The sequence below is a fragment of the Alosa pseudoharengus genome, unplaced genomic scaffold (assembly GCF_046254945.1).
Source record: "Alosa pseudoharengus isolate Yale_2024_CS ecotype anadromous, Long Island Sound unplaced genomic scaffold, YU_APseudo_1.1 YU_APseudo_1.1_scf_6, whole genome shotgun sequence".
In the NCBI taxonomy this organism is placed as follows: Eukaryota; Metazoa; Chordata; class Actinopteri; order Clupeiformes; family Clupeidae; genus Alosa; species Alosa pseudoharengus.
Genome location: NW_027468848.1, coordinates 25,224,463 through 25,244,641, shown reverse-complemented (window position 1 = coordinate 25,244,641; position 20,179 = coordinate 25,224,463). Strand labels below are relative to the sequence as shown.

The 20,179-nt window shown below is 44.4% G+C and overlaps 3 protein-coding genes across 9 annotated transcripts in view; 2 read left to right on the top strand and 1 right to left on the bottom strand.

Annotated features, from left to right (window-relative positions):
* The first annotated feature begins 49 nt into the window (after positions 1-49).
* Positions 50-13,801, top strand: ankle2 (ankyrin repeat and LEM domain containing 2). Of its 4 annotated transcripts, none has more exons than XM_076271124.1 (13): positions 50-135; positions 1,758-2,213; positions 4,265-4,456; positions 4,638-4,831; positions 5,220-5,408; positions 5,706-5,828; positions 5,969-6,032; positions 6,130-6,299; positions 9,855-9,961; positions 10,205-10,395; positions 10,894-11,788; positions 11,921-12,052; positions 12,903-13,801. In XM_076271124.1, the coding sequence occupies exons 2-13, from the start codon at positions 1,769-1,771 to the stop codon at positions 13,117-13,119; spliced, it is 2,919 nt and encodes a 972-aa protein (XP_076127239.1). In that variant the 5' UTR covers positions 50-135; positions 1,758-1,768; the 3' UTR covers positions 13,120-13,801. The 4 variants fall into 4 exon arrangements, with proteins under 4 accessions (XP_076127239.1, XP_076127237.1, XP_076127238.1 ...); XM_076271122.1 differs by having other exon boundaries at positions 101-174; XM_076271123.1 differs by lacking the exon at positions 50-135 and adding an exon at positions 190-1,113.
* A 1,433-nt stretch (positions 13,802-15,234) lies between these two features.
* pgam5 (PGAM family member 5, serine/threonine protein phosphatase, mitochondrial) lies at positions 15,235-19,013 on the bottom strand. 2 transcript variants are annotated; one of them, XM_076271127.1, is made up of 6 exons: positions 18,181-19,013; positions 17,469-17,641; positions 17,237-17,362; positions 16,961-17,049; positions 16,493-16,626; positions 15,235-16,062 (listed from the first exon to the last, which is right to left on the bottom strand). In XM_076271127.1, exons 1-6 carry the CDS (start codon positions 18,411-18,413, stop codon positions 15,912-15,914), a joined length of 906 nt encoding a protein of 301 aa, XP_076127242.1. In that variant the 5' UTR covers positions 18,414-19,013; the 3' UTR covers positions 15,235-15,911. The 2 variants fall into 2 exon arrangements, with proteins under 2 accessions (XP_076127242.1, XP_076127243.1); XM_076271128.1 differs by having other exon boundaries at positions 16,493-16,623.
* Positions 19,014-19,401: 388 nt separating this feature from the next.
* Positions 19,402-20,179, top strand: part of zdhhc8b (zDHHC palmitoyltransferase 8b) — a 57,986-nt gene continuing 57,208 nt past the window's right edge. For all 3 annotated transcript variants that reach the window (XM_076269678.1, XM_076269677.1, XM_076269679.1), the window contains exon 1: positions 19,402-19,682. In XM_076269678.1, coding sequence (XP_076125793.1) covers positions 19,579-19,682 — 104 coding nt within the window. In that variant the 5' untranslated portion in view covers positions 19,402-19,578. The remainder of the gene's footprint in view (positions 19,683-20,179) is intronic.

Below are 20,179 nucleotides of genomic sequence, written 5' to 3'. Positions count from 1 at the left end.
GAGACTTAGTTCTGCTATCTGGGCTCTCCATTTTTTTCTGACAGGCAGTGTTTGATGACACCTTACACGACAGGGTCCTTTCTCAGTACATTTTGAAAGCGTCGCGGTGAAAGAAGGTGGAGAAGCAGAGAGGAGGTGGGCGTATGAGCACGCTGCTAGAAGCGAGTTAAAACAGTAATTTTCATTTTCAGTGACTTTACACCCCTTGCCCATAGATAAGTATTAGCGGCAGAGAAATGTTCGATTTTTGCTGAAAGTAGTTATGTAGCAACTGTTTGCAGTGGCCATTAGCTGCCACTGTTTGCGTTAGTTAGCTGGGTGTGCTCAACCGACGCGTACGTTAGCTCCTTCAGTTGTAGCTAGTTAGCTAACTAGATGAGAAAATAATAACGTCACACGGTCTGCTGATTTAGCGACAAGTTGTCGGTTGTTCTGCATTACCTGACTGATATTTCATATCCCTTACCTAGATCTATACATAAATTAATAATGCTAGCTGACATGAGAGAAATACAACATACCGGTTGGCCCTCCCTGTCTGCTTGCTTATTTATAGCAAGCTAGCCAGATTTAGCTAGCAACCATGGATAGCTAAGTGTGGTTTCTTTGAATATCCAGCTGAATTACATGGCATTTAGGAACATACGAATTGCTCATGTGTTTGAATTTTTTTCTAAGTAGTATTGTGTTGTTTCGTGGACCTAGCTATCTGTTCGTGCAACCTGCTCCTAAGGACTTTTTTACATGGTGGCTTGCTGTGGTGTCACATCAGCCGGTCCAAAGGGTCCTCCCTTGATATTTATAGTGAGGTGCTGTTTTTATAACAACAGTTCTAGCAATGCAGGTGCATGTAATGGGCCAAGATGTGGGCCGGACAAACCAAAGATAATGTAGATGAAACACCTTTGAGCACTTCCTTCGGCTGGAAGTCCAGCTCGTTTCGCTCAGCTGTGAGACTGAGCCCTCCCTTTCTCATTGAGCATGCGCGCCGAAGCTTGTAAACAATGAGACCATTCCAGACTATCCCTAGCATTGTGTCTGTTTGAACATTTATTTTACGTTTTATTTAAGCGTTATATACAGCATGAGCAGCGGATATAACGGTAATTTTTGGTAAGTGGCTCGATGCGATTGCACCCTTCCGATGCCATCATGCCCACTTGAGTTGTCGAAACAGTGATAGAACCGTGGCATAGGGAATGGTGAATTAAAACACAAAAGCTGTCGTGTATCCCACTTGGGCGTGACATTGGAAAATATGTATATTTAGTCACTATATATAGTGTAGCCTTTTACAAGAGAATTATTGTAAGGGAAGTCGGTGTTTAAAATCGTGCGTCCAAATGTAAAACAGTTGGCTTTTCTTCCTAAATTGTATGTTTCTTGCCATCTTCGCTTATGGGTCTGGTTGCACAGCATATGACATCAAGAGACTACTGACAGTGTTTTGTGATGTGTGTTTCTTTTTTGTAGTTGCAAGTTTAACTGCGAGACATTTCTCCGGTATAAGTTAGTGTTATGGTTCGGATGCCCCTTGCATGTCAGAATTCAAGGTGTTTCACAGCCCATTTGCTCATGCATAGCACACCTAAGTTGCACATGGAATAGACGTTAACAAAGAATGTAATTGAATTTAAGTTCTGTAATCTGTATCGATTGTATACTCAAGTGCTGTAGTCTGTGAATTCAGAGTGTTTGATTAGTTACCTTTTGGATTTGATTGGTTGGCTCACACAGTGCTATTTGTCATCCATCAGGTAGCTGCAGCATGGAGGCCACCCTGAGCAGGCTGCAGGGCCTGAGCGCAGATGAGCTGCGTGACGAGTTCGCCAAGGCCAACCTCAAGTGCGGCCCCATCACAGCCACCACCCGCGCCATCTTTGAGAGGAAGCTGGCCCGTGCTTTGGTGAATGAAGATGGCAGCACCAGCGCTGGCTCGGGCATTGATTCGGGGGCCTCCAACCCTGATTCGGGGGCCTCCAACCCATCAGCATCGACAGAGCCACAGGCCAGCGAGGACGGTGACTTTGGCTACGGCATGGGCCTCAACCCACCCGAGGAGGAGGCTCTGACGGAGAAGACGGCCGTGCTGGGCTGCGTCAGGGCCGAAGAGGCTCAAACTGATGGGCAGATGCCCTCCAAGCCCACACAAGTGTCACCATCCTTCTACTATGGCGTGTGCCCACCATGGGAGGATGTGCTGGTCAGGACTGGTAAGATGCTCCTCACTACATATTTCCTGGTTGGGTTCATTCAATCCTACATGGGTCCATTTTAATCTTGCTAATCTGTGCCGTTCAAATAAATCATATGTGGCCAGCTACTGGTAGCCCTACGAATATTAGTGTGTGGATTGAAATGGCAGGTGTGAGCATGGGCAATCATTTACAGAATATCTGCATTATTAAAGATGCTGATAAAGAGGCCTGGGTTAAGGGAGCAGATTTCTGATCTAGTTAATGGAGTCAGCATTCTTTACGGTAACCCCCAAGCCAGTGAATGTGTTAAAAGTCTCTGAGATGCAATACAGTGACGTGTATAGATTTTGGCAAGGGCAGGAGGGCCATAGGTAGGGGCATATTTCAAAAGGGTCAGTAAAGTAACAGTCTGACATTTGGAGCTCTCGGTATACATTGCCAACAGTTTTGAGAGTGTTAACCCACGTTTACTTGTTAATGTTGACGGCACTTTGCAGTGGAGTCATGCTATGATTGTGAAGGCTCATTGTGAACTGGCTCAAGGTCAGGGTTGAACCATGACAACAAACATAAATGGGTCATTCAGTGTCAAATCAAACAGAATCTAGGAAAATGGTTTTCCGGTCTCCAAGTTGCTCAAAGTTTCTCTAAATAATGAATAATGACTTAAGACCTGTAAAACATTTTTGTTCAATTCCTATGATTGCATCATTTCTTCGTGCTTGGATTTGTATACTTTTTCTTTTTCATCTTCAAATACAGTGCTTTGTTAGTGTTGAACCAATATTTGAGGTATCTACAGCATATGAACATGGAGAAATTAATTTTTTGGTTATTTTCATAGGACAAAATGGCATGTGTAGCTAGTTGGAACCTGAAAATCTAGAGTTTTGGAATAGTTCCATATTTAATTAGTTAGTGCCCAAAGTGTTAAAGTTGTACCATGTTTCCTTCATAGAGATAGATACATTAGTTGATTGCATTGTTACAGTATACCTCTGCTTCTTCACTCTTGTTCTAGAGGAACTCAATATCTATCTTGTTATTGTTCTTGAGTAACTCTATTTATCTTGTTCTTGTTCTTGTTCTTGAGGAACTCAATGCCAGGGCAGTTGTGTAGTTTTCTAATTATGGTCTACTCAGGAGGCTTATTTGTTGCCATAGTTGAGTTTACAGCCATTTACATAGGATATAGCCTAATCCTTACAACCGGTTATAGGCTGCTTGTTGAAAGACTTAGTTTGTGATTCTGAATAAAGCTCCTGATCCCTGTCAAGGTTACTTATGTAGATTTCAAACGGAAATGAAAAGGGGTCAGGACAGTAATATTGTATTGAAGGCTGTGTGCACTTTTTGATAAATTCAGCAAGTTGTTCCTCACACTCCCGTTCAGTGTTTGCCCTCAAACAAACTCAGGTGTTTGTACATCGTCCTCTCTCCCTCCCTTACATGGTTTGTTTGTTTAAAAGTACATTTAGTGGGAAAGAACAGGGGAACAGCTAGACCCAGTGTCAACGCTGGGACATCCTGCAGTAAAGCCCAGCTGTAATACCTGTTATCTTGGCCCTAGAGGTGCTACAAGGGTGTTGGGTTACTTGGCTGCTCTGATTTGGTGGCTGGAAGTGTCTGTGCCTCTGCCTGTGCCTAGCATAGTTTGAGATTCACACTGACCTCTGTGCTCGCGCTGTGGACGTTTCGAGACTTTATTTCTGTTCCGTTGCAGAGGAGGCCTAACACATTAGTTTAATAAGGGATTATGAGCTCTGTTGTGCAAGGGGCCCCTCTTTGGTTGTTTTATAATTATGTAAATTCATAATTTAGTCTGGTTGATTTTTTTAATTGAGTGCCCAGTGCAGTCTTTCAACCCATTTCATATTATTAACGACATTCTGCTTTTGTCTCACCGCTTTTAGAAATTTCCAAAGGAAAATGAAAATGCCTCTGTTCTTGTAATACGCTGAGCTATTGTTGGCTATGAATAATGCTTTCATGCTGCCCGTTGCTGTAGGTTTATGGCCATAGATTGTTGGCTGAATTGCTTTCTGTTTCTTTTCTCTCCTCTAAAGATAGAGTACATGTGTACAGTGAAAAGAAAGAAGCTCTGCAAGTGGTGAAGATGATGAAAGGGGCTCGATTCAAAGCCTTCACCAGCCGTGAGGATGCGGAGAAGTTTGCCAAAGGTGTCTGTGATTACTACCCCTCTCCCAGCAAAGCCATGCCATGCATCTCGCCTGTCAAACCAGGCCTCTTCGCTAAGGGTGAGTGAGGGGGTGATGTTCACAGTGCAGTTGTTCCTGGAAGGCCATACTACATATTTGGACACACACATTGACAAAATACCATCAGTTGTCCATGGTGGCTTGTTAAAGTTTGGCTGAATATGGAACGACACTATAGAAGAACGCTTCTCCTCTCTCTCCCACTAAACCCTTACAATAGACAACAGCTCTGGGATGGAGACGGACACGATCAACAGGGAGAAGGCAAACAGTTTCAAGAGCCCGCGCACACAGGACCTGACTGCCAAGCTGCGCAAGGCCGTGGAGAGGGGCGACGAGGTGGCCTTCGCTGAGCTGGTCTGGAGCAATCCACGCTATCTCATCGGCTCAGGGGATAATCCCACTGTGGTGCAGGTGAGCTGTGTGTGTGTGTGTGTGTGTGTGTGTGTGTGTGTGAGGGAGAGTGATGTCAGGGGGCTCAGGAGAGAGCTTTTCTTTTTTGGAGGTGGAAGGCAGAAGTGGACATAAAGAAATGTTTCACGTCAGATAACATTTTTTTTTATATAAAGGAACTAGCTGAAAATGGTGCATTCAACCTGACTACAAACAGGACCATTCAAACTGGAATAAAGTGGACTTGTGTCACTGCAGTGTCATACTGCAGTTCACCATTCACCATACAGTTTAGGCTCTTTGCCGTCTCAGTCAGATCTCGGTGGCTCAAATAACCAAAAACAGAGCCAAACCCCCCTCCCACCCCAGGTGTTAACACTAGTGTTGTATCGTGGGCCTTGTTCTACAGGAGGGCTGCCGATACAATGTGATGCACGTGGCTGCTAAGGAGAACCAGGCTGGGGTGGCCCAGCTGCTGCTGAACACGCTGGAGAACCCCGAGTTCATGCGTCTCATGTACCCCGACGACCACGAGGACATGCTGCGGAGACGCATCCGCTACATCGTGGACCTGTACCTCAACACTCCGGACAAAGCCGTGAGTCCATCAACACCAAGATGTCTGACTCGTCTCTTTCTCTGCATGTCTCTACATTATTTCTTCTTAGTCTGTGTCTGTTTCATTTCATACCTCTCTGCCTTCTCATTTTTTTCTGTCCTCTTTGTAATTTTTTCTTGCCATGCTTTCTGTCCTCTCTTATTCTGTACACTTGTTTTCTTCATCTCTCCATTGCATTAAAGGTGCCATGTGTAAGAATTGAGGTAAAAATATCCACATGGCACCCTTAAGAAAAGATAAAAGATTTGGTTATATTTTGTTTCTGTTGCATTCCAGGGCTTTGAGACACCACTTCACTTTGCCTGCAAGTTTGGCTGCCCAGAGGTGGTGAACGTTCTCTGCTCCCACCCTGACACTGACAAACACTGCAGAAACAAGTATGACCAGAAGCCATGCGATGTAAGGGACTGTTTATCTATGGTGGTTTGTGCTTTTGTTTTGTTTATGCAAATGTTTGTTATGTTTATGTTTCATTTTCCAGTCTTTTTGTTTTGTACCAACCACAGACTAATCAGTTTATCTTGTTGGGTCTTTGTCAGGTCATATGTGAAAGGAAAAACAAAACTCAAGAAGTGAAGCAGAAGATTTGTGAATATTTAGAAGGTACGGACCCCTTGCCCGGCAATAAAAGCTTTGAGCATACGATTGTTTACTTCTTCTTGTTGCTGGAAGTTGAGCGTGTCTCCCTCTCCCGACCCAGATCGCTGTTATGTGCCCTTATTGAGGGCGACGGACAACTCCTCCCAGCCGGTGATTGGAACTCCATGGTCCCCTGAGCCCTCTGAGCCTTTACCCTCCATGCTGTCTAGAAGTCCTATGGACCCCGTCATGGCGGTCAAAGCCTACGCTGGGCCTCTGAGTCCATCAAAGGTAACAATTTTCTCACTGTGCCATTATATCAAGTAACAGCTTTGGTCTAAGATGGAGGAATTTGAGAGAATTGTTAATACCGGTAATGCAGTTAGGAAATGGCTCGGGGTGCCATGTTGTTTTTAAGTATGGTAGCATTGTATGGAAAAGGAATTTTGGAGTTAACAGTGACCAGCTTGGTGGAGGAGTTCAAGACCTGTCTGGAGATGACTCTGTCACAGTCCTAGGATCTAGTCACTAGTGAAAACATGGAAGAAGTGGAATCCACGGGATACAGTTAAACATGCTCAAGGCGCATTGTAACATAGGTATATTATTGTTGGGCAGGTGAGGAGTGGAAGAGCTCGGTTTGGTCTTGGTGCCTATTGGAAAGCATGGGGCAAGGCTACAGCACAGGAGAAAAAACAGATGGTAACCGACTCTCTTCGCGAACAAGAAGGGAAGGCTAGACAGTGTTTCAAGCGAAACAAGGGCAATGGATGAACTGATGAGATGTTGAGATCAGCTGGAGAGAACTATAGGCCAAGGATGCTCACCGTTTTAAATTCATTGTAGGAGCCACATATGATGTTCTTCCTACTCCACAGAACCTAGTGAAGATGGAAGCTGCAGGCTATGTGTGGGCCATGGCTCTTTTTAAAGCATATTCTGACCCAGGGTCACTACACCTGGAGACATAATCAAGTTTTAAAACCACTGGCATATATATGCTTGAGAATCAGAGAATTTTTGAGATGAACTCTTTGCCGGTTAGCGACAGGGATAGAAGAAATTGTTTTGTGCAAGAGGAACAGAAAAGTGGGCATCGGGCAAATACAAGCAATACAGGAAAATGGGGCAAAGCACTGAATTGGAAACTCCTGGTGGATGTTGAAAAGCAACTGCAAGTTCCACAGTGTATTGATGTGACTATTTTGAGACCAGATGCGGTGTTGTATTCTGAATGTGAGCACATCGCTGACTTTATTGAGCTAACTGTTCCCCTCTGCAGATGTGATGGAGGAATTCTATGAAAAAAGAACTGGTACTGAAAGTACGGGAAGCAGAAGCAAGGGGCTGGCAAACATAAAGCGCTTTCAGACATACGTGTAAGACCGGAAGTTCTGCGGATGTTAAACGGTGGGGCCGTATATCTGAACGACATAAGCCGGTCATATGGAAGTCCGAATTTAGCCGGTTGTTCTACTACTGCCCCCCTAGTATTTCCTCTGGACATTATGTAAATGTGCTGTGTCTGAACGAAGCGTAGAACATGTGGTTAAAATTCACACCTAGTGAGAGGGCGTGTCGGTGACGTTTCTTTCGTGCGTCCATGTGGTTAAATCTGACTTAAATGCCAGTGTTATGATGGAGTGGCATAGTGCTGTCCAGAAAATCTGACCTGGAAAGATGCAGACATCACGGAGCTACTGTCCATGAGGGCAGACAGCATTGTGATAGAACACATGAAGGGAATGGCAAGAGACATGTTGATGTAGCCTACAACTGCATCGCAAGGCCAAACAAATTCAAAAGACTAAATCAACATATGCAGAAGGCGCTGAAAAGGCAGTAGCCTAAAGCGACGACGTTGACGACAATAACAGGAGTATTTAATAAATTATTAGCCAACACAGTCGGTTTTCTGTTCATTGATAGCCTTCTCATGACCTCACTGCTGAGCTCGCTGATATTTGTTGAGCATAAATATGGCTAGAGAAAATGAAAACAAAGAAAACCCAACTTTGTTCCAAGCTCCTTACGTAAATGCAATAGACACATGGGGAAAGGATGCTTTTGGAAAAATAAATCGAAAAAACGAACCACTTCACTGTTATGTTAGTATTTTGTTTGTTGCTTAAAAACGTTATATATGATTGCCTTGAAGTCTTGAGTTAGCCTTTAATTGGCTGGTACCATAAAGTTTGTGCATGCTTTTTCTCTCCAACGCAAACCAGTTTTGGGGTTCCATAGCCAAGTAATTCTGATACATAACGTTGAAAACAGATAAATGTGTTTATTCGAAGCACACATACAAATACTGTAGGTCAATTTCAAGTGCGCACTTACGTGACTACTTTAAGTATTAGCCTACGCACAATAGATTTTTCTCCTTTAGCCTACATAATGCATACACTTTGTAAACAAACAGCAGCTGTGACAGCAGCCGCATATATTCTGCGTCATATCTTGCCTCTTGTGAACTCTACAAGCCCCCAACCCTCACTCGACAACCACACGGAGATTCTGTGATGTGCGTGTATGTCGTTCACACATAGGTCTGTATAAGGTCAGTATAAGGTCCGCAGGTTAGCATCATATCTGAATCATCCGAAGGGTAGGACCTCCGTTTGACAAACCTCCGCATATACTCCGGAGGTTATATCTGAAAGCCCTAATAGTTAAGACCAGTAGAGACATTGTAGGTGTTGCTTTGTAGCAAAATCTTCTAAACACTTCTGCTCAGATTTTGGTTTTCATGGACGGTAACTGAAAAGAGCTATAAAGGAGTTGTCTGAAGCTGCTGAAAAGGCAAGCCAATGGTTATCGCTCTGACTACTTGGGGTCATGCCATCATTCAGAGATATGTGGAATCCTGTCGCTGTGTTTCTGGAGTGGCAGTTGTTATTGTCTCTGTTTATAACATGTCAAAACCATTTTGTGGGGTAGGAAGGACGGTGCCTGCTTGATAACCCCAGTGAAATGCTCACAGAACTTGCTCTAGTGGTGATGTTATGTGTTTTTCTGTTTTGGTTCTTTGGTTTGGAATTCAGACTACTGGTAACGCATGTTTTGTTGCAAAGGAGAGCCTTCACGGGTACAACACGCGGCGCGTTTGTGGCTGCCTGAAACCTGTTGGTTATTATTGTTTTATCATGTGTCCTGTTGTCAATTCAATTTTCAATTTAATTTCACTTATAGAGCGCCAAAACATTACACATGTCTCATGGCGCTTTACAGAGTGTTAGACAATCAGAGAAAAGAAAAGAGGCCCATGGGCAACAGGGGCGAGGAAAAACTCCCTAGATTGGAGATAGAGGAAGAAACCTTGAGCAGATCCACAACTGTTGTGTAGTTTTACAGAGGCTTGGTTGTTGATTGGCTTCTGTGGCACCACAAGTTGTACCATGAAAGAGGGCCTGTATGGATCCCGGGTGTGACATGTGGCGCATTTGCAACTGCCACAAATCAATTGTGCATTGTCAGTCAACCTCTTGTCATGCTGTGTCATGCTGTGTAATGTGTGAAAGGCTTGGGTGTTGATTTGTCACTGTGGGAAGTCCCCTGCCTAAAGCACAAGGAATTTAACACCGTTCCTGTGTAGGTCTGAAATAAGAGAAACACAATTGCTATAAAATAATAGAACATCATCAAATTTGAATTTCAACTAGGACTATTCTAGTCCTATTGATATGGGTTAGCAATACTGTTCACGGTTGTGTTGCAAAAAGCCAGCATTTTGCACTCAATACTTCTTGAAGTGAGCCTGTTAACAGAGTGGTGCATCTCTGGTTATATTCTGTATGATCAAATTTACCCCCCCCCCCCCCCCCCCCATCCCCCCCCCCCCCTCAGGCCGACGAATTCCGCAGAGCATGGAAGACGCCCCCCAGAGATCGTGCTGTACACTTCCACCACATCCTAAAGTCTGATCCCGACCGAGGAGCCGAGAGAGTGGGCAGGTACAGGATGGAGAACCTACCCTATGTTCCAATTTGCATACTTCTGTACTCTTACAATACCTAATAATAGTGCACAAGTGAATGCATGTCTGCAGTCATATTAGGTATTGTTAGTACAGAAGTATGCGAATTAGAACACAGCCCTAGTCTTGTTCTAATGCACCATTGGCACACACCCAGGAAAAGCTACTGAGACAAACATTGTTGCTCTTGCCTCTGACTCTATGATCTGTTTGTTTCCAGAAATCTTGCCCATGAATTGGGCCATCCCTGGGCTGAGTACTGGGAGTTCTTGGACTCCTTTGTTGACCTGTCGTCTGCAGAGGGTCTCCGAAAGTTGGAGGAGCACCTGAGCAAGAAAGACTTCAGTGAGCGCGCCCACCGAGAGACCGGAGAAAACGAGACCAGCAACAGGTTCAGAACTCCATCACCAGGTAAACGAGTAGAATGATTTTTTGAATCGAAAGGACCTGCTCTTGGTGAGCCTCTGTGATGTGCTTAACATGTGGAGTGCTGTCACAACACGTTTAAAGGAGAAATCCGGCGAGTTTTCACATAGATCTCCGTTTCTCGAGGTCACAGAGTACTGTCGATACGGAAAAAACAAAACAGAAACAATCGGTTTTAACTAGCTCGAATTGCTAGAGCCAGCAGCTAACTCAATCAGGCAGCTACAGCGCTACACTCTGGGGGCATGTCTCATGTGCATGCCCCCAGAGTGTAGCGCTGAAAAACCAAATGAGAGAAGAATCTTGTGCGAAAAGCTTTGGAAGGAAAGCCAATACAATCTGCGCTTAATGCACTCAAAATCAAAGTTTTCTCCAGTGTCCCATCTTGGACAAAAATGCTTGATTTCACTGGTCATGTAAATGTCTTCAGATCTCAGTAGTCATTGTTGAAAGTTCAATTCATTCTCTCCTTCTGTTATACAGGCAAGCCAAAAAAGTTCTGCAACTCCATCTCGGTTGGTGCTTTCCTGGACGAGGGCGATGACCTGAGCCTGGAGGAGATGAAGAACCGGCAGAATGCCGCCCTCACCAGCGTCTGCTCCAAGGACAACCTGAAGGGGGCAGTGGGCGGCCGTGAGTTCCACATCCTGCCTGTGTCACGGAGCGCCGACCTCATCGAGACGGCCGCCGAGCAGGACCTCCTCTGCGCCTCCGACAAGAGCCTGCTCTCGTCCGCCAGCAGGAACGGCCTGTGCCCGCCCCCCTCTGGCACCAGCGCCGACCGGACTCAGAACGGGGACAAGGGCTCCCCTCGCGGCCTGTCGTCCTCCTCTGCCTGCCTGCTGTCCCCCATGTCCAACCTGATGGTGGAGTTTGAGCGCATGACACTACTGGACGAGATGGAGCGGCAGCCCCGGGAGCGGCGGCGCAGTGGCGACGGCTCCCGGCAGAAGGACGGACTCCTGAGGGACTCGTACTTGCCGGCGGCCGAGCTAATCTCCAGCGTGGGCCGCCTGTCGCTGGGCGCAGGCGAGGACTCGGTGTTCTCGGTGAGCTGCTCGGAGCGTGACTGCGGCTCGTGGAAGGGGCTGAGCGGGGGCAAGGGGGACGGGCTGGACGAAGGCGACCGGAGGCTGGAGGACCGGGTTAGCTCGGGGTCGGACGAGTACGTGTCAGCTGAGGAGAGCCTGGAGGGTGGGGGTCAGAGGACTAGGGGGCCCGTGGTCGAGCGCACTCTCTGCTCCAGGTCCAAGTCTTGGGACCACGGGGGCCGAGATATGAGCAGCTCAGGGTCATCTGGCTCCTACAGATCTCTGGATTCCCCTGACTTTATATTAAGGACGCCGCCCCGCTTTAAAAAATGTCTTTTCATTGAAGGGTAAGTGAATTATGTTCTTGAAGATAGTTGGACAACTTTCAAGTTTTAATGTTGTGGTATAACCTGAGAGGACTCATAACCTTAAGATGTATGTGCTGAGCCAATGTAAGCTGATTCTGGTGCTTTTCTTAGGGATTCGCCAACCAAGCTGGACAGACAAGTACTGTCTGCAGTAGAAGCCATAGATGTTGATCCCCTGAAATACCCCAGCATTTACAAATGGAAGAGCACAATGCAAACATACTCCCCCACTGAGATGCAAAGGTGTGTACCAAAGTCCTTTATAATCTCTCTGTATGTAAACATTTTGTGCAATCAAAATGACAGGATGAGCAAGTACTGTAGATTTAGTTCAGTATAGATCTGGGTTGAGTTTCTAATTCTTAAGTGTTAATATGCACACACCTTGGTGTCTGTTTCCTGCGTTAATTTCTCAACCATTTGTTTAAATCCAAAAGCAGCCATTTATTTGTGTGTGTGTGTGTGTGTGTTCTCAGAGACTCTCCAAACACTTCTGACATTGTTGTTGTTGATGATCTTTTAAAAACTATTGTGATTCTGGAAGTGGGTTGTTGCTTTGACCTGTACATGGACCTGTGTTTCTCAGAATTTTTTTTTTAAATACCAGCCATTAACTCATGCTCTTTCAGTAGGTGGTTATAGCACAAAAATGGTTGTACTTATTTATGGTAGCCTTGGACATGTTCATAGACTCTGTGTTAGAGGATTGCAAATTGCTGGACTTAACAAGACAAAATCTAAGCAAATAGCCAAATACTGCTCTGTGTCAGCCATCATAGGCAGTCTGCATGTATGGAGAAGGCGGTGCCATCTCTACCCCTGATAATATGTATTTATCCTGATTTACCTGTAAAGCTGTAAGCACTTGCACAGTGTTTGTGTTGCTGTGTGAGACACAAATGAGCTCTTTAATTAATATTTGGAATGCTGTGTTGTTGTAATCAGTATTGGTCATCCCAAATAAATGAATTGTGTGTGTGTGTGTGTGTGTGTGTGTGTGTGTGTGTGTGTGTGTGTGTGTGTGTGTGTGTGTGTGTGTGTGTGTGTGTGTGTGTGTGTGTGTGTGTGTACCTGCCTGTGTGCCTTTTTACAGGTGGCCGACCCCAGCCTTCGTGCGGCGGCCTCCTAAGGTCCAGACGTTCACCCCGGGCTCCCCCGTCAGCAGTCTGGCCTCCCCCCTCAGCCGCTGCAGCCCTTCCCGGTACACACCGGGGTCGCCCGACTTCGGCAGCCCCAGCCGCTACAGTCCAGCACACGCCAGCTTCATCCAGCGCCTTCGCCTCAAGCACTTCAGCGACCCCCCAATTTAAGATGCACCTGCCAGCCCCCCTCCCCCCGTGCTGCACACCTCGCCAACCCGGGTTACTGCATACTGGCTTCAATCACATCAGAAATATGCACAAGTGTCTTGAGGGTTTGTATTAACGATGTGGTACTCCGACATGTGATGTACAGATTTTTTTGGATGTATGTTCAGAATTTTTTCAAACTAGTCTCTTTACAGTGTATGTATGAGTGTGAGCTTTGTCAAAAATGACAGTAATAATATTATTTATAGAACATGGTGACATGCACTTGTGTCCTCGCTAAAAAAAAAAAAGAAAAGATTTTATTGTTTAATAATGGAGAGAAAAAAAAGAAACGGGTTGCATTCAAAACATCCAATGTAAATCCTTGTGCGGACGCATTGCTTGAAAATAGTTTGTAAAAATTTAAGCTTAATGTGAGGAGAAAAAAATTGTGAAATTATTTTTGGTATATCTCTTACGTAGCACAAAATTATAAAAAATGTTTTTGTTTTGTTTATCTGTGTAAATGACTGCCAGTTCCTGTTTTTAAGTTCATGAATTTGAGAATTGCCTTAATTTTTCTGAGATGAGGGACAGCCTCCAGTCAGAATTTGCCACACCATGTCCAGAATCAGCCAGTCGTGTTTTACCAATGCCTCCCTGTCCATATTTTTTAAATCCAATAAATGTGTTAATTTTTGTAGATACCTGAATGTTTTCGTTCACACAGTTATTATGCCATGCACCAAGCTGCAGCCATGTCACTTTATAAGTACAGTTTCTCAGTGACACACATAAGCCATCCTCATGATGTCTTACCTTTCTGATGTTTGTGGGCTGTACATTGCAGGTTACTGAATTGTCTCTAACATCTCTATAATACGAATGAATGTTCCAACAAAACTGCACAACTGTATGAACATATCAACAACCAAACTTTGATATTTCAACTGAATGGTGCATTTCTAGAGATGGGGGGGGGGGGGTCCAAACCGCACCATCTGTATCCTATGGTCACGTGGGACCTAACTTGTTGATCTTGGTCAGTGGTGTAAGTTGTGGTGTTGTGAATTTGAGTGAGGTATCTGTAGTCTTTTCTTAAGATTTATTAATAAAACTGAACAAAATGTTAGCACAGGGTATGAAATCAGGTCTGGTTTGTACTGCCTCTCAACATCAGTGTTAGCACCAGAGATGGGCAGATCATTTGTCAGTATTAATTAAGAATGTGGAATTTCCCAAATGTCTTTTTTTTTTAATTACCCTTACCTACCCTTTGCCTCATCACCTGGGGGTCAAACAAACAGATTTTCTTCTGTTAACCAGCTCTCATGTGGAGACCATTTGGGATAACACCAAATACTAGCACATTTGAAATGTGCCACTCTCCATGAGATATTCGTTTTCTGCTATGCTTTTGACCCAGTGGCTCAAAATGTACCTTTCCCTTTGACTTTTACTCTGTTTAGCAGGGGGGTACCCCGAATTTCCCCCCCAAGCCCCTTTCCTGAGCCCACTTTACAAAAAAGGTCTCATTTTGAAGATTGTGTACTACTCACCCTCTGTCCCATCCTCCCTGCTACTCAATGTGGTGACAGCCTGGAATTTTGCTCCCTGCTTCATTCAGCTTTCTTAGTGCCTTTTTAGTATGACCATGTGTGGCAAACCCAGTTGTTTCACAGTGTTCAGGTTGCACTGATGACATCAAGGCTTCATAATTTTTGACAACAGCCCAATTTGAATAAAGTATAGTAGCATTGGTTTTATGCAGCATTTGAATACCTCTTACATAAGATTGTAAAAAACGTTTACAATTTAGTATGCTAATACAGTACATTAATGCCAGCCTTACTCCATTTTTTTGTTAAAAGGCTTCGTAGTGCCAACATTGTGGTGCATTGGATTTGCTGTTTAATTGTTGATATTTTGATTATTTTTGATCTGGCTTCCCCATTGCATGCATTTTTAGTCCAATTTTATTACTGTATATGTCAAAGGAAAGTATTTGATGTACTTCTGAGGAACGAATAAAACAGTGAACACCATTTTGAGCTCCTTCATGTGGTATCTTAGAACTGAGTTGTAAATGGGCTTTGGAGCTAATGCCTTGTGCAAAACACAAATGAAAAACATCTGTTGGGAACTTAAAATCTATTGTATTTGGCACTTTTGGAAATGAACATTTCACAAATAACGTCAAATTTTCCACCATTATTAAATTACATTTTGAACATCTAAAATATCTCAACCGATGAATTAAGCAAAACTGGAGTAGTTGTCATAGGTGTATTTCCTGAAGAGACATAGAGGAAGAAACACATTAACATGCTTCAACTCTATTGCACACATATCAAGGACAGGAGTCATTATTTCGCAGGCAAACCATCAACATAATATATGAGCAACAATAGCCAAGTTATCAGAAAAAATTTTGGTTTGACTGAATCCCCTCCATTATCCTCCTGAATGACAAGACACTTACTTACATTCATATTCAGTGCTCCAGTAATCCAGAAAAAAATATGCAAACACTATTTTCCCCCCGATACAACTTTCCCATACCCATTTTCGTACAAAACCCAAGTTAATACAAGGTGGTGTAGTGTCCTGAATGTAATTGACGAAAAAACATGGCATTAGGTAGGTAAACTACTTGCCTTATCATCATCATCAATACAAAAATAGCAACAAAACAGTTGTCACACTTTCAAGACACTTAAGGAGAATCAATAACAAAACAAAAAAAAACAGCAAAAACAAGCCACAGCCTCCAGCTGAAGCGGCAGTCCCACATGGTGAGCGGCCGTGTGGTGTCAGGTCGATGTGAGCTTGTCTGGGGGCATGAAGCCCGAGTCGCCCAGCACCTTGAGTGCTACACGGCCACTGGGCCTGATGGTGAGCCAGGTGATGCTGCCGTTGCTCAGGCCCATACGCAGCCAGCCTTCGGGGGGAAACTGGAGAGCCCTGCAACACACGAGAGGTCTTCATCACAGAGCTTGGGACACAAACTCAACACAAGAACACAGAATATACACAGCCCGTCCTCGTGCTCTAAATACCAGTATGCCATTGATAAAACGTTCCTTATTGTATGCAAATACAATTATTGTGCAAGGCGAATGCTTTCTGTAGAGTTACGACTTACCAGTCAAGCAGACATTTCCTAGAATTGACTTATTCAATACATAGTATTTACCTGACACCACTAAGGTCACCAAAGTGTTTGCTTTCAATACTGACACACAGGTGGAGTGCACATTAGGTATGAGTGTCACAACAGAGAGCTGATAGAGCAAAATAGCAAAGATAGAACATGATGACTGGGCCCCGTTATCCTACAGAGGGAGAGGGGGTGAGCTGCGGAACCCATACTGATTGGGGGGGGGGCACACACCTGCACACAAAATAGCGGATGACATTGGCATGACAGACGATGATCTCATAGCTGTCCTCCTTCTGCTTGACGTCGGCGCGGTGGATGTAGCGGCGGAAAGCGGCTTCGATCCGGGCCCCGTCCTCGTGGTACTGCTGGGATCGGGTACACAGGTTCACACACCGCGCGCACGCACAGACACACGCACACACAACACAAATGAGGACCTCAGGGCCCTCTCATTCCTTTGGGCTCATGACAAGGAATACATGGCGGCCCCCATGTGGTATTCACTATGTCAGTGCACCGGCCTTATGAGAGGACTGCTGCTTAGATGGTGATGTTAGGTTAGTGTATGGAGATCTAAAAAGGTTAGGAGCTAGAGTTCTAGATCTAGGGATCTAGAGTCTGGCTGATAAATGACACAAAATAACCATGGGCTCTTGCAGCACACGGGAGTGACACTGAGGCGGATTGCATGAACCGTACCACTGCATCAGGCCTCCAGTGGCCAACAGGGGGGACTGGTCGGATGGGAGCTCCTTCCCTCAGCAAGTCACAGCTCAACAGTTCTACCCCTGCAGTTTTCAAATAGGAACTGTTAGGCACTGTGCATGTTTTAAGTCTTTAACATGTTTGTAGTCACAAGGATGTGGGAAGTAAATGCTGATGTTACAAAGGAACAATCCTCTGCAAATGACTACTATCCTTAACACAGCTGAATGCTGACCTACAACCAGCATAACAGTTGCAACTTCTTCTGACCTGGGAGGTGTTTGCTTATGATGCGAGCAGTTTCTGTAGCCCTTGTCATGGAGGAGTGCACAAGGATATCATACTTCAGTCCCAAAACGGCCAGTCTCTGTCCAGTCAACTCTGCCTGCTCGCGACCTGAGGAAAAGAGAGAGGTAGAGAGATAGAGAGAAGTGTTTTAGCACATGTCCTTGAGCTTGAACTTACATTGTTTCAGACTAAGCCAGACTTCCACTACCCATACCCAGTGGGGTGAGAAACCGCTCCTTGTCTTCGCTGCCACTGAGATTGTACTGGGAGTGGCGAATGAGGAGGATATGACGGGTGGCCTTTGGTTTGTTATTCTCCACCTCTGTTGCCAAGTCATCACCTGTGCTCTCCTTTTTCTTTCCATTTAATAGTGAAGCAGGGTCCCTCCTATGTGCAATAAGGAAGTAGTGCAAGCAATTAGTAGGCTGTCCAACACTTACTTCTTGGCTTTACTTGGTTGTTTAACCTGGTTGTTATATGGAACGTGTACATCAACATACTCAACAATTATTTTGTGGTTGTATTTTCATGTAGATTTAACTTCCATTAAAGAATCTATTTTCAATAAATTGTATATGTTTATGCAAAAACAATACTGCTAAGGCCAATATGCTACTCTGGGACCACTGCCACTAGCAAATCAACAGAAAATTAGCATCTTTCTTCATTGTGCTCAATGAAGATAGGCCCCCAACATATGTGTTGCTTTTTGCGATCACTTGTTTCAGTTCCCCACTGAAGCAACAATATGTCACATCACCAGGATGCAATGACTTCTGAGTGATTTATTAAGTCAACTTAGGCCAAAGACATGGTAATGCTCACAGGCAGACTAAGTTACTATCTGATCTGATTGTAACAGTTGTTTCACTGAAGCTGACATTTCAACCCTGAACATGACATAACATTAGAAAACACAGACATACTTATCCCAGTTGGAATCCCAACCGTTTCCACTCGGTTGCACTGAATTGTTCCCCGATAACAATACGCTTGGCTGAGCTGCGTGAATAATTGCGAGGCCAGTTTTGAACCATTGCCGTTCCCCTTGCGTCTCCCCAAAATATCCCCTCGATTCAGCTGCCGAAGCAGCATATACTAACACGCCTGAGCCGCCCGCAAAACCACACAATAACCTAACTGCCCTCCGAAACGACATACTGGTAGATTTCCCAAATGCCAGGCAATTCACCGGTTTCCTTGAGGGAATATATAGCTAATTCTGTGCGCACAAAGGGCTGGAACAGCTAGCTACTTAGCTAATGACGCACAAAGGATAAACGTTGGACACCTCCGGTCAGCTAATATGCTAGCTAGCAAGCCAGTTAGATGCTTCGGAAGTGTCAACCATCGGCAGCAAGACTATGTTCGTAACTCTCACATCACCGTTCCTCTTTCGAAAATATTTGCATTGTTTTAGGGTAAAGAAAATACTAAGCACTTGTGGTTCGGGAGTGTCCGACAGCTAACGTTAGTTTTTTAGGATAGCTAAAAATAAAGTTGTCACTAAGACTCAGAGGAGGCAAAAGACCAAGCTCATACGGTGGCTCGTTAGCGTCAAACAGGACGGATACCATAGTTACCATAACATTTCACTAAATCAGCTCCCGTTTTAATATTTCGCCGAAGTATTACGTTGTAGTAAAACAATTAACGGTTAGATCGTTGTGGTTATTTTAGACTATAGCGGTAGCAGTGAGTACTTTCTCTGTCGTTTGTAAGATATTGCAAATAATGCAGAATCGTTATTTTGACTTGTGGTCTTGCCAGCGCGCGTTCACCAAAATATTCTCTTTACTCTGCACTATTACTACTCACCAGCAGAGGGTATGTGGAACTCATTACTAAAGTATATCATTTTCAAACATGTTCCTCTTTTCCAGTCGCTAATGCTGTTTTGTCACCTCTGCCTGACTTTATGCTAGAAATTCCATTCCATCTTTTTCGTAAGCTTACACTGGAACATTATTACTTAATCTGAATACCATTCTCTCTAGCCATCGCAGCATCTAACCAAGGTTAATTCTTCAAGACTAGTTGCAACACTTTAACGGAGCGCACACCTCTTGGATTTGCATAGAAGAGGCTCCACCTTTCAAGCAGTGCAGTGACCTCAGCAGTGGGTTGGATTGCTAGGGTGGGATTTTCAGCCTCTTGAGCGCCGTGTATTTCTGACTGCCTGTCTAACGACCTTAGAGAAAATTAACGGTAGCAGCGGCGACGATCTAGCGAAACCTTACGTGTTCAAGGGTTGCACTGAACAGACCTCCAGATTTATGCATCCACGATAGGAATAAATAATTAAGGAATGTGGACATTACAGAATGCCCAACAGCGCTGGAAAGAGATTTAAACCCACCAAATATATCCCGGTGTCCACTGCAGCTACTCTTCTTGTTGGATCCACCACTTTATTCTTCGTTTTTACGTAAGTTCCGCAGTCTTATTTGTGGGAATATGTTTGAACCGTTTAATTCAGTTACTGTAACGTATATGGTGATTCAGAATTTTCTTGTTGGATTGAATCGTTGCTTGCGCTATTTCTGTAAAGTTTCTGACAGGTCGAGCCCACAATGGGCCGATGTTTTCTCTGTTGATTTTCCGATGCTGTAGCTAACGGTAACCTGAATATATTTGATGGGCATAGGCTACCTGTTGTAGTTATTATTGCAATTGTTAATTCCATCAGTAGTTAGGCTGTTACGAGCACAGATTTTGCTTCATTCAATGGAATCAGTTATGTGAAGGAAAACTTGAGCATTCCACATGACTAACGTTAGCTGGTTCAACATGCTAGAGCTATAACTTTTGTGTTGTGTTTGACCAAGTGTGAGCGGTGCATCATCTTTCACGGAATATGTTGCAGAGATCACTCTGGCAAAGTTAACAGCAGCCTACGTCTTTCGTTCAGAAAGCGTTAAGATG